This window comes from Protopterus annectens, chromosome 1.part0 (genome assembly GCF_019279795.1).
Source record: "Protopterus annectens isolate FY-2018-M chromosome 1.part0, PAN1.0, whole genome shotgun sequence".
In the NCBI taxonomy this organism is placed as follows: domain Eukaryota; kingdom Metazoa; phylum Chordata; order Ceratodontiformes; family Protopteridae; genus Protopterus; species Protopterus annectens.
Window position 1 is genome coordinate 835393597 of NC_056725.1, and position 14530 is coordinate 835408126.

The window sequence follows — 14530 nt, forward strand, 5'->3', positions numbered from 1 at the left end:
AAGACATATAGCTAATTAGCATTAGCTACTCCCCAGAATGCAGCATTAGCATGCAACTTCCCCAGTGAGACTGCTGTCTGTGCTACGGCCACCAGTGAGGGAAAACCATTGAAGGAGACCTGTCTCTGAATTGGAAAGGCTTACTCTAATGGGGAAACTTTCCAATTTAAGGCTACTGTATCATGGTAAGCCTTTCTCAATCCTCCCCCCATGACAGACAGGCTTATCAGAAGATACTAAGGAGGGCTGGAAGGGATATAAAGAAGAACTATATAAGAAGGACCCTAACGTCACTGATACCGATACGTAGTCCTAGCGTCACTGATACCGATAAGCATCCTAACGTCACTGATACCTATATGCATCCTAACATCACTGATACCTATATGCAGCCTAACGTCACTGATACCTATACGCACATGTTGTCTGATCTAGTGTCAGATATCATAGGGAGTGAAATTAAATGGGTCGTCAAAATCCTTGCTAATAAGGATGCAGGAGGAGATAGAATTCCAGCTGAACTGTAGAAAGTCCTCCTGTAAAAATATGATGTTACTGTTGTAGTAATTTCAAACATTTGAAAAACAAACACATAACCATTGATTGAAAATGCCAGTTTCCCAGTCCCAGTCCTAAAAAAAACGCGATGCTAAAGAAGTTGCAATGTTGTTTATTATATGCTAAGCTGCTAGCCTAGATCCTGCAAAGCAGACTCAGAATATATATACCGGAATCTACAATAAGATAAATTTACTGGTTTTAGAAGCACAAGAAACAAGATAAAATTAATATATGGAATGGATAATAGACAGAAATGGGTGTTTAACATGTTTAGTGCTGCTTTATTGACTCTTCTATGCTTGGCATTTTGTGAATACATATAAACTGCAGAGTAAGTAAGTTGAGAGAGAGGATACTAAATCATCTAGTTAAGTTTGAGTAATTAAGTAAAGCAGCATTTGAAGAAGAAGGAAAATTGAATGAATTAGGAATTTTTGTGTGTCACAAGGCTATAGACAGAGCTATACATTTATACATATGCTGCTTTTATTAAATTATATGCTGATACAAATCAAAATTAGATACTGGTTAGACAATTGGTGTGAGAAATATTAATAACGTGTGTGAATAAACATTACCTCAGATATGTAGATAATGCCACACTGATGGTTGAAGATTTGAAGCATAAGAGCATTAGCATGATGAAGAATAAATATAGAAACTTGCTGCCAAATAAAATATACTAACTAAAAATACTATAATAGCCAGCAAGTACCAATTTGGGGTAAAATGGGGAGGAAATGTAGGGAATGACAGATTTTCTGTTTTTTCCAGGTTCAAAGATCTATGTGGATGTTGGCTTTAGCCATTAAATTAAAAAAAAAATGTGGGTTTCTGGAAAACTTACTACTGCAAATCTTTTTTTTTAAAAAAAGATATATTTATTATAAAAAAAGTTGGGGAGAGTGGCCAGTCCATTTGTTTTTGCCCCTAATTTGCCAAGATTGTTTTAGCATTTTTGGGAAGTGGAATTCATCTTTACCAGTTGTTTTGCAAAATACTGGAATTACTATGGCCGCTATTTGGATGATATAGTAATCCTATGGAACAACAGCGAAGATACACTCAAAGAATTTTTGACATTTATTGGGGAAAGTACAGATTTCCTTGAATTTTCACATACCATTTCACATGACAGAATAGATTATTTAGACATCACTATTAGTAAAAACAATTTGGACAAATGTTTTGAGACTACCATATTTAGGAAACCTACGTATTCTAATACATTTTTGCATTTTAGTAGTTTTTACCCTATACACCAAAAGAAGACGTTGGTAAAAGGGCAGGGGGTTAGATTAGCAAGGATGGTTTCAAACTGCTGTGACTTTTTAGATCAAATCAACATTCTCACTGATATGTTAGTAAAAAGGGGTTACCCTCTAGAATTCGTGGAGAACACATTACAGGAAGTTGTGAATAAGAGAGAAAATGGACACTTCTTCCCATTGTTAGGTAAAGGCATGGAAAGTTTTCATGAAAGGGACACTAGAACTGAGCCCAAAACCTTTAGTAAAGCTGCTATTTTTAAATACAACAAGCAGTTTACAGATGTCAGACAAATTATACAACACAATTGGAATTTATTCAACACTAGTAAGGAATACACAGACATGGTGGGAATGGTGCCCAACATTGTATACAAAAAAGACACAACACTTAAGAACATGATAGAGAGGTCCCACATAGTTCACTGTGGAAACAAGGGTATGTATAAATGTGGGTTTTGTCTGCAATGTCAACATATATCTGAAGGGAGTGAAATTTTTATTCCAAATTATGGGAAATTAGTATATAAAAAGAAATTTTCTTGTAGCAGTAAGGTGGTCGTCTATTTAGCTACGTGTACCCTATGTCCTTGTTTTTACACTGGAAAGATGATCAATGCTCTTAGAAGCAGAGTATATCAACACTATTATGATATCAAAAAACAAGATACTAAGAATGTCTTGGCTCTTCATATTAAAAATCATGAAGGACATAACTTTAAGTTTTCTATTATAGAACAAGTTGTATTAGGGGATAGAGGTGGACCCCTTAATGATTACTTGGAGGCTAAGGAACTCAGGTGGCAGCTGAGAACCAATGCAACACAAAAACCAGGTTTAAATAGTAATATATCCATCAGTTCTATACTTAGATCAAAAGCAGAAGGTTACATATAATATAATATAATATAATATAATATAATATAATATAATATAATATAATACATTCACATGAAGGAACTTGTGGCCACATTCAGATATGTATTTCTGTACTTAGGTATCTACGTAATTTTGTATTTATGTAAAATATGTGCCTTTTAGATTTAATTGTTTTGTGATGTCACTATTCCATTAATTAACCAATTATAAGTAATTGGGGAAGGGGTATATGTGTATATATAGGGTCAGCTTCTGTATGTGTGTTATTCTGATGAAGTTTTTAATTAAAAACGAAAGCGCTAAATCAAATTATTTTGTGGATCCTGGTCTATTCTTTCTGGTGGTATTTTAAAAGTTTATTCATGGTTATGTTTTGTTTTTTGCCATTTGCTTCACAACAAACATACAGTTTGATTTTTTTCAGCATTGCAAACTTGGTATGTATCTGTATCATATTGGCATGTTTTGTGAAATGAAAACAAAAAATATTTTTTCTCATAAAAGTTATATTTTCTGTCATTTTATGCTATATAGCAGATATACATATACATATTTTACTTGTTCTGACAGATATGTACATATATGAAATTTTACTTCTTGATTTAATAGCTCTTAGATAATAATTTGCATTATAAAGATGGTCATCCAAGGGTCTTGCCTGAACATTTCAGAAGTATATGTTGAAGTAGTACAGACATATTATCATTTGCAGTTAAGGTCAAATTTTGGCCTGTATGACCTTTTGAAATTGACACACTCCAATGTTTGCAAAATATTAACTTGAAAACAAAAGTTTAGTTTTCAGTTCTCTGCAGGATAAAAAAATAAGAGCTACTCAAAAACATAAATAAAAATAGATAAATAATTTTGATATGGTTTCAGGCCTAGAAAGCACATGTATTTATGTATAAAGCTGGTATTTTTATTATTCTTATATGCTGTGGCATAAAATGACAGTAAAATGATTTTTATTAAAATTCAAAAGGCAGCTGCATTTAATAGGGATCCAACCGTTAAAGTGTCTTACAGATAATTTTGCCAGTAACATTCCCTCTAAATTTCATGAAAAATTGTGAACCATTTTTAAGACACAGGTGTTTATATACAGAGAGTAAAAAGAGATAAACAATAATATGGAGACAATTTTTCAAAGTGCTCATTAATAATGGAATTAAGTCAGACCATTAATCAGCTGAATAGAAATGGGGGAGGGGGTCTAAAGAGTTTATAAGCAGTCAGGAGAGCTCAGACTAATTGGTATAGGGGGTTCCCAGCAGGAAGGTCCTAAATGGATTGCAGGATTTACAGAATCAGGAGTTATCAGTAGAATTAGCAAATGAAGTGTGGATCCTAACAGAATAAACAAAGTCAGTGAAGCCACAGTAATACTAAATGACTTGGGGACATTTGGCTCCCCCAATTAAAATAAAGGCATTTAGGTCTGCACATCAATTTTAGTGAAGAGATAACCTCCAAGCTGTATAAAAAAAGAATGTGGACCCATGTAGGTTAACTCTGCCAGAGACATATACTGAAATCATCACCTCCTAACACTCATCATTTGCTTTCAAATTAAAGGAGTTTTTCAGTACAAACCAGAAACACATATTTTAAATGCTAGGATTAGCACTAACCCTTGGGATTCTTCATTTCATTAGACTGTTCCATGAGAGACACAATTACACAGCATCACAGTTTTGTTTTGCTTTTTTTGCTTTGACAATTTTCAGAAAAAAATAGATTATGTGCAGGGTTCACTGATGTATAGTACCACATATGTTTTTATTGCACAATCTTTTATTGCTAAAATACAAACATTTTACACACAATGACATATTATTCATTCTGCCCCAGCCCCTAAAGAATTTCTGCAGCCTTACAAATATTTTTTGTGCCCTAAATTCAGTTTACATATTTTGATCACCTTTATTAGTTTGTATTTTATTGTACAGAAATGTTACTTTAATGGATGCTACAATCACTTTATTTAGTATTCACACCAACAATTTCCATGTTTGCTAGCACGGTGTGCCTTCACCTGATGAATAATCCATATTTATTTATTTGACAATTGTTGACTGGGAATGTCCACTGAGCAAGAGCCCTTCTTCAGCGGAGGCCTGTGGAGAAAAGCTCCACGTAGCCACAATGCTTAAATACATAAATAGCAATCTAAGAGAACATATCAGACATAACATGATTTGAGAGAGTTACAGAGGCACGCAAAGGAGTGGTTTACAATTAGTTACAAAAACAGAATGAGTAATCTTTGAGAACATATCAGACATACTGTGATTAGAGAATGTTACAGAACAAAACAAAGAAGTTCTAAACACTTAAGTTTCAAAAAAGGAATTAGGCTACTTGAAGTGTACAGAGCTTTAACACATAAGTAGTTAGAATTACTCTGAGACAATTCGTTATATAGTGACTGCAGAAGAGTTAAGAATAGGATATGTATTTTCTGAGGGGTAGAGAGATGATACCACGTAGGGAGAAGACAAGTAGAAAGGAAAGAGTGGGAGGGAGCAGGAGAAGTTAGACTGGTAGTAAGTGAGGGCACAGAGAGAGGGAGAGAGACACACAGAGAGAGACACACACACACACACACACACAGAGAGAGAGAGAGAGAGAGAGACACACACACACACACACACACACACACACACACACACACACACACACACACACACACAGAGACAGAGAGAGAGACAGAGAGAGAGAGAGAGAGAGAGAGAGACACAGAGAGAGAGAGATAGAGAGACGGGGGGGGGGGGGGATAAGGTTCAAAGAGGGTTTGTGCAGTGACATGTCCAGGTGTTTATTAAGTGTTGATTAGGGTACTTTTGAATTCTGGTGTGTGAGTTAGTTCTCTAATGGGTAAGGAAAGCTGGTTTCAGAAAAGGGCAGGAGAATAGCTGTATAGGTTTTCTCTCTCTCTCTCTCTCTCTCTATATATATATATATATATATCCAGGAGCTTTGGTCAGCACTCCTGAGGTTTCTAGTTGGAGTATAGGGGATGATAAAAGAAATGTCAGGGCAGAAGCAGGGTTTCTTGAGAATGGAATGAATGACAAGTAGCTGTGATTAGAGAAGTTGGTGGGGTAACTCTAACCAGTTTAAGATATTGAGTGACAGACAGTGATGTGAATTTGGGAGTTGATTAGCAGCAAACCTAGCAATTTTATTATAGGTGGTTTCCAGCTTGGAGAGTGGTAAGGACTGAAGATTAATTAAGATTTGGGAGCTGTAGAGGAGAATAGGGGGAAGGTAGGCACAGGCAAGTGAGAGTCGCAACTCTTTTGTAATGAACTTTTTATTTATATGTAGTAATCCAAGTTTTTGATGAGTTTTGTTAATGCAGTGGTGGACATGAAGGTCAAATTTGAGTTAGTCATCAATAATGCCCTAGAAGTTTGGTGTGAGTTTCAACATTGATGATAGTGTTGCTGAGTGAGGTTATAGCAAAGATGGGTTTGGAGGTGGAAAGAGATTTAGGTAGGAATAGCAGAAATTAAGTCTTTTGGGGATTTAGAATAAGTTGATTGTTAGAGCACCAATTTTTAATAGAGTTAAATGAGTTTTGTGTGAGGGTGTGTTAAGTCAGAGACAGTATCAGATATGGAGATGATAGTGAAGTCATCAGCATACTGAATGAGAGAAGAGTGAGGGCAGGATGTGTAGTGATCATTAGTGAAGATGTTCTATAGTAGAGGTCCAAGAATAGACCCCTGAGAACTCCCATCTTGATGGGGAGGAAGGGAGATTGTGCAGAAAGCCATTTTACAGATTGCAGTCTGTTGGAGAGGTAGCTGGAGAACCAGGAGATAGCTGAAGTAGAGAGGTTTAGGTTGGAGAGTTCAGAGAGGAGCAAGGGGTGAGAGACAGTATCAAAAGCTTTAGAGAAGTCAATAAAGAGACAAGAAACAAGCTTATTGTTATCTCTAGCAAGGAATACCGAGTGGGAGAAAGAGATGAGAGCAGTTGAGGTTCTGTGGTTTGGGTGGAAGCCATATTGGGTGGGGGTGAGTAGGTTTTCTTGGAGTAGGAGGTCCAGTATTTTCTTGTGTACACATTTTTCTAGTATTTTTGAGAGAGGGGACAGTATTGCTGTAGGCCGATATTTGAATAGCTATGTGGAGTTACCACCCTTGTGAACAGGTATAGTTAAAATTTTTTTCCAAAGTGAGGGAACTGTGGATTCTGATATAGAGCAAGTAATGAGGATGGAGATAGGATGATCAGTGACGTGTGCAGTTAGTTTAAGGAAGAGTAGGGGTAGACTATCATCAGAAGGAGAGAGAGCACGACTTAAGCTTAAGTAAGAGCCTTTTTATGTGACTAGTAGGAATGGATTTTAGAGAGAAGCAGTTCTTTCTGTTAGAGATAGTAGAGGGGTGGGAAGATTTAGTGGTGTCAGATGTTTGTATTAGGTTACTGATAGAGTCAGTGAAGTAGGATTTTAGTATGATGGCAGTTTCAAGAGGAGTGTTGTTTGGATGGGGTTAGGAGATGAGGGGTTGCCTGGGTGAAGGATGTTGTTGACAGTGTACCAGAATTTATTGGGGTTGCTGAGCATAGTTGTCTGGGGTTTTCGGTAAAAGATTTTCTTGTCAGTATGTACTTGCTTTTTAGTAAGATTTTGCAGTGCTTTATAGGTTTGGAGGTGATTGGGGGGTTTTGTATTGGTCCAGTGTTTCCAAGATTTGTCTCTGTTTTGCATGCGAGTATGAGTGGACTGTGAAAGCCAGGGGAAGTGTAGAGATTTTATTCTTTTAGCCCTGAGGGGGGCAAAAGAGTTCAGTATGTTCAGAAATATAGTGTTACATTTTTGTACAGCTTCATAAAGAGGAAGGTAAGATAGGAAAGCCCATTTAATAGAAAAGAGCAAGTTATTGAGTAGAACAGGGTGGATGTTAGACAGGTTTCTTCAGTTGATGACTTTGGGTGGCCTATGCAGGTGAGTGTGGAATCTCTGAATACTAATTGGACAATGGTCGCTAATAGAGTTGGGTAGTGAGGCTGGATGGTGATAAAGGTCAGGACTGCAAACCAGTATCCAGTCAATGATTGTCCTAGAGTTGGTAGGTTTATTAAAGTGAGTAGTAATTGTAATTAGTTGGGTGAAGCCATGTACATTTATGAAAGAACTAGGTGAGTTGGAGGTTAGGGTTAGCCAGTTGATGATAACATCACCTAGAGCAGTAGTTTCATTAGGTATGTTGTGGGTGAACCAAGAGAGAGTTTGCTGTAATAAAGGAATATTGTCTCCAAAAGGTATGTAGATTGCAGCAATTGTAAGTGTTTTGTGGTCATTTAGTTTGCAGTTTGCAGCCAGTAGTTCAGCAGGGTGATACCTGGGGGAGGATTGGATAGTGTTGGACTGGTTTAGGTGGTCAACATATATAATGGCCATACCACTGCCTTTCTTGTGAGGTCAGTCTAGTCAAAGGATGTTATAACCATGTGAGGGGAGGAATTCATTGTTGGAGATGTGAGGTTTGCAACAGGTTTCTGTGATAGCAATTATGTCAGGAGGGTGAAGGGCCATCCAAACATGGAATTTGCTTATTTTGTTCAGTATGTTTTGTGTATTGATTGAGTATAAGGCCAAATGCTTTGTGGGTAAGCATGGATGCTGTGGAGTTAGTTGCGAGGTTGGGTTAGTAGACGAGGGATTGGAGAAAGGTCCAGGGTTGGTGGGAATACCACCAGAGAGGAGTAAGGTAGATTGGGGATTGAGTGAAGTTGTGAGAGAAAGGTGTTGTAGATAATATTTATGCTTTATTTTATGAGGGAAGATTATGTGGCGGGAAGTTTTAATTCTAGGGAGAAGTGAGTTAGAAGTAGGAAATAGTGAGGAAGATACAGTGAATACGTGGAAGGTTTGGATGTGTTTGGAAATGTCAGGGGAGGTAGGTGGAAAGTGCAGTGGGTTTATATTAGTGTGATAGGAGAGGCAGGATAGGAGAAGAAGAAGGGAAGAGAAGAGTAAGAATCATGTTTGGATGTGCAGTAAGTCAGTAACGGGACGAGCAGATAATGGGAATATGGAGCAGAGGAAGGGTATCAAGAGACAGGTGGTAGCTGGGGGGGAAGTGCCTAAGTGACTAGGGGAGAGTGCATTTTGAGGGGGGTGTTGATAGAGGGAGTGAAGTGGTAGAGGTAGATGTATAGGGGAGGAATTAGAGGAGAAGGCTGAGATGTGAGGAGCATAAAAGTAGTAAGTGGAGTGTAGGTAATGTGATGAGTGGAGTGAAGAAAGAGTGTTGAGTATAGGTAGGGGGATGAGTGGAGAGGAGGAGGGAAGATAGTAGGTGACTGGCTGCAGATAGAGTGAGAGGTGTGCACTAGTGAAAGAAGGTTGACGGGAGCTGATGTAGAGATGTTTATTGGGAGAGAGGGAAAAGGAGAGCGTATAACTGGTTAAGGGAAGGAGGAAGGGGAGGTGCTAGCGGGAGGGGGAAAAGAAAACCTTAGCTATAAATGTAATGAAAGTGGAGGTAGGTGGGAATGGCGGTAAAGTAGGGGAGTGGAGGGATCCCGAGATTAGAGAGGGCAAATGGAATGGGCAGAGCTGTGAGAAGTAGATCATTGGAAAGAAAAACTATCAGTGAGCCTAGAGTCTGCTATGTTTACCAAGGTGAGTGCAACCGTGGGGAGAGGAGATAAGCTAAGGAGGCAATAAGAGAATGGTTAGAGTAAAGGACAGAACCGACAGAGAAGCTGTTGAGAGAAAGGGAGTGTCCATAAAGTCCATGCACCAGGTCCAAGATTAGGTTAGGTGCAGGAAAGCTGTAGCAAATAGGGATGAGATGTTTGTATTGGGAGTTGGACTAGAGGGGGGATTTAAGGGAAATGGGAGGAGAATAAGGTGACTGAGACTAGTGTGCATGCCACAAAGTTAAACAAAAAAAGAAAAATGCTATGACATGCTAAAATTGGAATTTCAGTTAAATGGGATGTAGATTGAGCTTTTTTCAGTGGCAAATTAATCGTCCTGCTGGATGGGGTCTCATTCTTGTCATTCAGCAGTATTTGCAGGAATTCGTTTTCAGGGGGAGAAGTGAGAGACGCTAGTTCTCCTTATGGTAACTGCAAAATAAAGACAAAACAGTCATGATAGTATCCAGCAGGTAGAGACGGATAGATAGGAGTAGGGGAGAGCTAAGGAGATAAAGGGGCAGAATATAAAGACAATAGACAAAGGGCAAGCAGTAGAGCTAGTTAGCAGAGCTGTAGAGAGGGAGAGAGAAATTCGTAGAGTGGTGTAGACCTGTATGGAAAGCACAGAGAAAGGAGGAGAGCATTAGTATCGAGAAAAGAGAGGCAGGATAACACGCGCTTTCAGAGAATAAGAAAGACAATTCATTAATTACACTCTAATACCGTTTGTTTGCACATTAAAACAATCATAAAATACAATAATTAAAGTCTTATTCCGTATGTATGCACATTCAGAAAAAGTAATATAATGATGAGGCAGTGTAATCTTAAAAGAGAGTTGATGGGACTAATATGGTATAGCAACAGTTTTCTACAAGTAAATTCAGTAGGATTACATAGTACTTAAGAAACAAATCGGTTGGGTCTTCATAAATGCATGTGCATTAGAGCACTACACAGAGGGAGTTGAATCATATAGGGTGGTTACTGGTGACTAACGCTGTGAGAATCAGGAGCTAGTATCATGCAATATGCAAATAAACTATACAGTTTATCTCTTTTGTAAAGCCTCCAGAAATTGGAAGCAGAAGCAGTCGATAATACACTGGAAGTTATTAGTAATAGGATAAAAACACTAGGAAGATGGAAACCTTGTTTTCAGGTTAATACGACAGCTAGCCGAGCAGAGGAAGAATAATCCAGTCAGCCGCAGCTCAGACCTTTATATTAGCAGCAATTAGGGCACTGCTACAGTAGTTGTTACATACGGGATATCTTATCACTGCCTACTGCTGTAAACCAAAATTTCCTAGGAGTTATAGCTGAGTGTGGTACTATCAACACAGCTGTTGCACAACACATATGACATTAGAGTTGAACAAATCAAAGAAAACAAGCTACACATGATACATTGTAGCAGAAAATCAAAACAGTATAAGTTACATGGCAAGCACACTAATTCTTGGAGGGACCAGAGATACGTAGTGGTCCAAAATCAGTAGTGATTTTAAAAATGGTGCCACTTTTTTTTCAAAATTTGTGCTATGAGTTGCTGAAATTTGCCTCATATACATTTTGCAGACATAATTAGCACAACAAATGAAATACTTGCCAGGCTAAAGAAATAGTTCATGCTGTTTACTGCCACTTGAAATGATTAGTGGGTCCCACAAGGGTAATGGTCATGCATGTACATTTATGCCTGAGTGGTGCTGCCTGCATATACTACAGAAAACTGCAATTTCATCCTGGGTATCAATAAAGGGCAACAGCTTACCATACAAGAAGCCTGGGCATATTTTGGTCTCCTTAACAAGTCCTCTACAGAAAAGTTTTCCTCCTCTGTTTTACAAGTTTTAGTCAGCAGCTAGGCTGCCTTTTATTATTGTGTATTTTCAGAAATTTCTACCATATGACTTGAGTCTGCCTAGACATTATTACTGCTGAGTAATTAATTGGGGCTAGTTTTCCATGAATCCATAACAAGGGTATTATTTGAAATAAAAGTGCCATTCAGCTGTGCATCTTTTGAATCTCACCCCGAGCACTGTCTTGCATGTAAATTTCTTCAGCAGCACAAAAGAATATACTGTGGTAGTAGTGGGAAACTGCAGGGACTTTTGTTTTTGAACTGAAGGATTGTGGTTTAGAATGATGCTTTCAACAGTGCAGCTAGGTGTTAACTACTGTTCTGTCTTAAGTACTGGCACTTGGGAAGAGTACAGGCATTATGAAAATGTGAAAAATGTAAAACATGCAACAAAGTGATTTGTACCTAGGATGAGTCATAATTCTCTGTTTATACTAAAGAGACACCTTAGGTTCTCAGATTTTAGAAGCTGATCTGAAGGTAATTATAAAGAACAGAGAACATACAATAAGGATATGGGGACATTTGGTTACCCTTTTTACTCTTTTTTGAATAAACACCCTGAATCTTTTAACATCTATTTGAACAGTCACCAGAGCAAATTAACATCTCATCTGACATATGGCTTCTCAGGAGCAGATTACCCCACCCCCCACATTGCCGTGCAGGGTGAGCATTAGAATGTAATTAATGTACTTTATAGAATATCCTAAGTAACTGATTGGAGTTTAGAACCCTTATCATTTGGGTGTACCATCTCTGATCCACTGACAGTACTCAAAGGCAAGCATAGCACGTTTCATAAAGGGGAGATGTCAGTTTGCTTTGAAAGAAAGAATGTAGATTTTATTGGGAAAGTGCTGATGTTAAAAGAAGAGACTGCTTTCACTTTCAGCTTGCATGACATAACACAACTATTTTGAAAGATTCCTTCAATGCCATCGACATAATATAGCTGTCTTGCTGATGGCATTTAAACCAGGATTGTAAGCTGAAAGGAAATCCTAGTAAATAATGTCTTATTTGGATGATGCCTCTGCTTATTGATGTGAAATGTAACTGATGCTTGTTTAAAATCACACACACACACACACACACACACACACACACACACACACACACACATCTTGGAGTGATGCCCTGCTCACGTGACATTAGCCACAGATGTAAACTGCATCCTAAATGAATTCTTAGGAAATGAGTCAAGGCAGAACAACACTCTCTAATAATACGTAATTCTTTCCACTCAGAAGTTCCCTCACAACAATCTTAGACAGGTCCCAACATGCTCATATACTTCTGGTTTCTATTAAAGGACATCTAATGTTAAAGTCAGCCTGACAGTGAAACAACATTTTGAATATTTTACTATATACTGTGTAGCAGTGATTGGCTTTACAGCGAATAACTTAAAATACTAGCCTTATTGTTCTCATCGTGTATACCCCCCCCCCCCCCCCGTGAGCATGCAGTGCAGCTTAAAGAGGTAAAGTCCCAATTTCTGAAGACTTGAGACTCATTAAACACCAGCTTAGCATGTTGCTGACACCCAGAGTAACTCACTAAACCTCAACATATTCCAATAGTGTCTTGATGAAGTATGCCCTTTTCTGAAACTGCGAGTTGCAAGGAATTGTACATGAATGAAAAAATCTGGTACAGAAAACTTCTTTGTGATGCAAAGTGGCTTGTATGCATTTTCTGTGTAACTATTTCAGCACAGTGTAACTGCTGGAAATAAGAATTAGATTTTAGTTTTAATAAAAGTGGAGTTCAGTTTCTTACCTGCGATTGTGCCCTAAGTACTAGGAGTACATCCTCATTATCAGATGCATTCATCTTTGTTTTTCCACAGGGTACTCTGTAAACACTTGCTTTACATGACGGGGATTTATTCTGGCAGAGATACGATCTAAAACTGTCGTTCTCCCAACCACTGAGAGCACATTCATAAAAGGTTCCATTCAGAAGAGCCACACAGATCCACATCACAGGGGCTACCAGAGCTCCTGCTATGATCTGACCCAAAACAACAATGCACTGAAGGCTGTGACCCCGAAGGCATAGCTTTCTAGGACTGAGGCAGCATCCTGTGAAAAGCTTCCAGGTTCTACTACTTAGAAAAAACCCCAGTATCAGGAGCACCAGAGCTGGAGCAGAAAGAAAAACAAGTCCATATGTCAGATTCTGGCTACTGCATGGGCACTTGAATGCAACAATGGAAAACAGGCGTTCCCCTCCAACTGTTAGCAGTGCCATGGCACTGTAGCCTATTGTTGTCTTCTGACTGATCAAAAACTTCACAACTGTTTGAAATGCATCCATTTTTTAATTAAGATTCAGTTATGTTTCGAAAAAAACACTCTCTGCTCATTACGTAAAACCCAATCAATATGCCTCTCTTGGGTTGGTGGCACTCTAAAAAGATGTTTGGGTATTGTAATGTGGGAGGGGTGGAGTTATTAGTTAAAGAAAGTCTGATTGCCAAGGCACACCCCATACGATGCAGCAGATTGTATTCAGCTGTGGAACTGAGTTTATAGCACTTAAAGAATGTGCTCTGCTCTAGAATGCTACCCGTCCAGTCATCTGGGAACCGACCAGGACAGGAAGCACAGACAGCTGATGCTTTTCCCATCCCAGCAAGTGCAGTGTACTGCTAATATTGTTTTCATGGCTGCATTCCATCTGGTTTTAATTAACAGGGAGATACAGTTTCTCTTTGCTTTCTTTTAAATGCAGTCTCTTACTAACGATGCTATGCAATGTACAGTATATTACAGTAAAAAAATATATATATTTGCATTATTCCTCCCTGGATAAGTAAAGTCCAGTTAGGTTGCAGTCATACTCGGTTGGATGTGGATGTGCCTCACCTTTTCATGCCAATGAATACATTTAAATTCAAATACCATAATGTCATTGCAATGATTGCATCAGTCTACCATGAGCTGTGGTTTGGTACTGCACGGCTTATTTTCAAAAATGTTGATACAATGAAACCCACAGAAAACATGCTGTTTCATATGACTTTCTGTCTTTTTTGGGGGGTGCGACTAAATATTTTTGTGGTTGATTATTAAGTTAGAAAATGCTGATTATATTTTAAGTCAAGAAAGAACAACTGCAATCATTCTGAACAGAAAAGCTTAAAGCGTTCTATGTGTGTGTTGTGGCCATCATCCTCTTTTCAAAGCATCAAATGTTAAACTTTATCTGCGTGTAAAAAATGTATAGGACTGTGCAAAACCAAGTTCCTTCTACCTCTTGTGTTTTCTCTGCA

General features: G+C 38.2%; 1 protein-coding gene across 1 annotated transcript in view; it reads right to left on the reverse strand.

The window, feature by feature from the left end:
* LOC122794945 (calcium homeostasis modulator protein 5-like) overlaps positions 1-13682 on the reverse strand; it is a 597094-nt gene extending 583412 nt beyond the window's left edge. Inside the window, exon 1 of the mRNA XM_044063553.1 lies at positions 13033-13682. Within this exon, the coding sequence (XP_043919488.1) occupies positions 13033-13572 (540 nt within the window). The 5' untranslated portion in view covers positions 13573-13682. The remainder of the gene's footprint in view (positions 1-13032) is intronic.
* Positions 13683-14530: the final 848 nt, after the last annotated feature.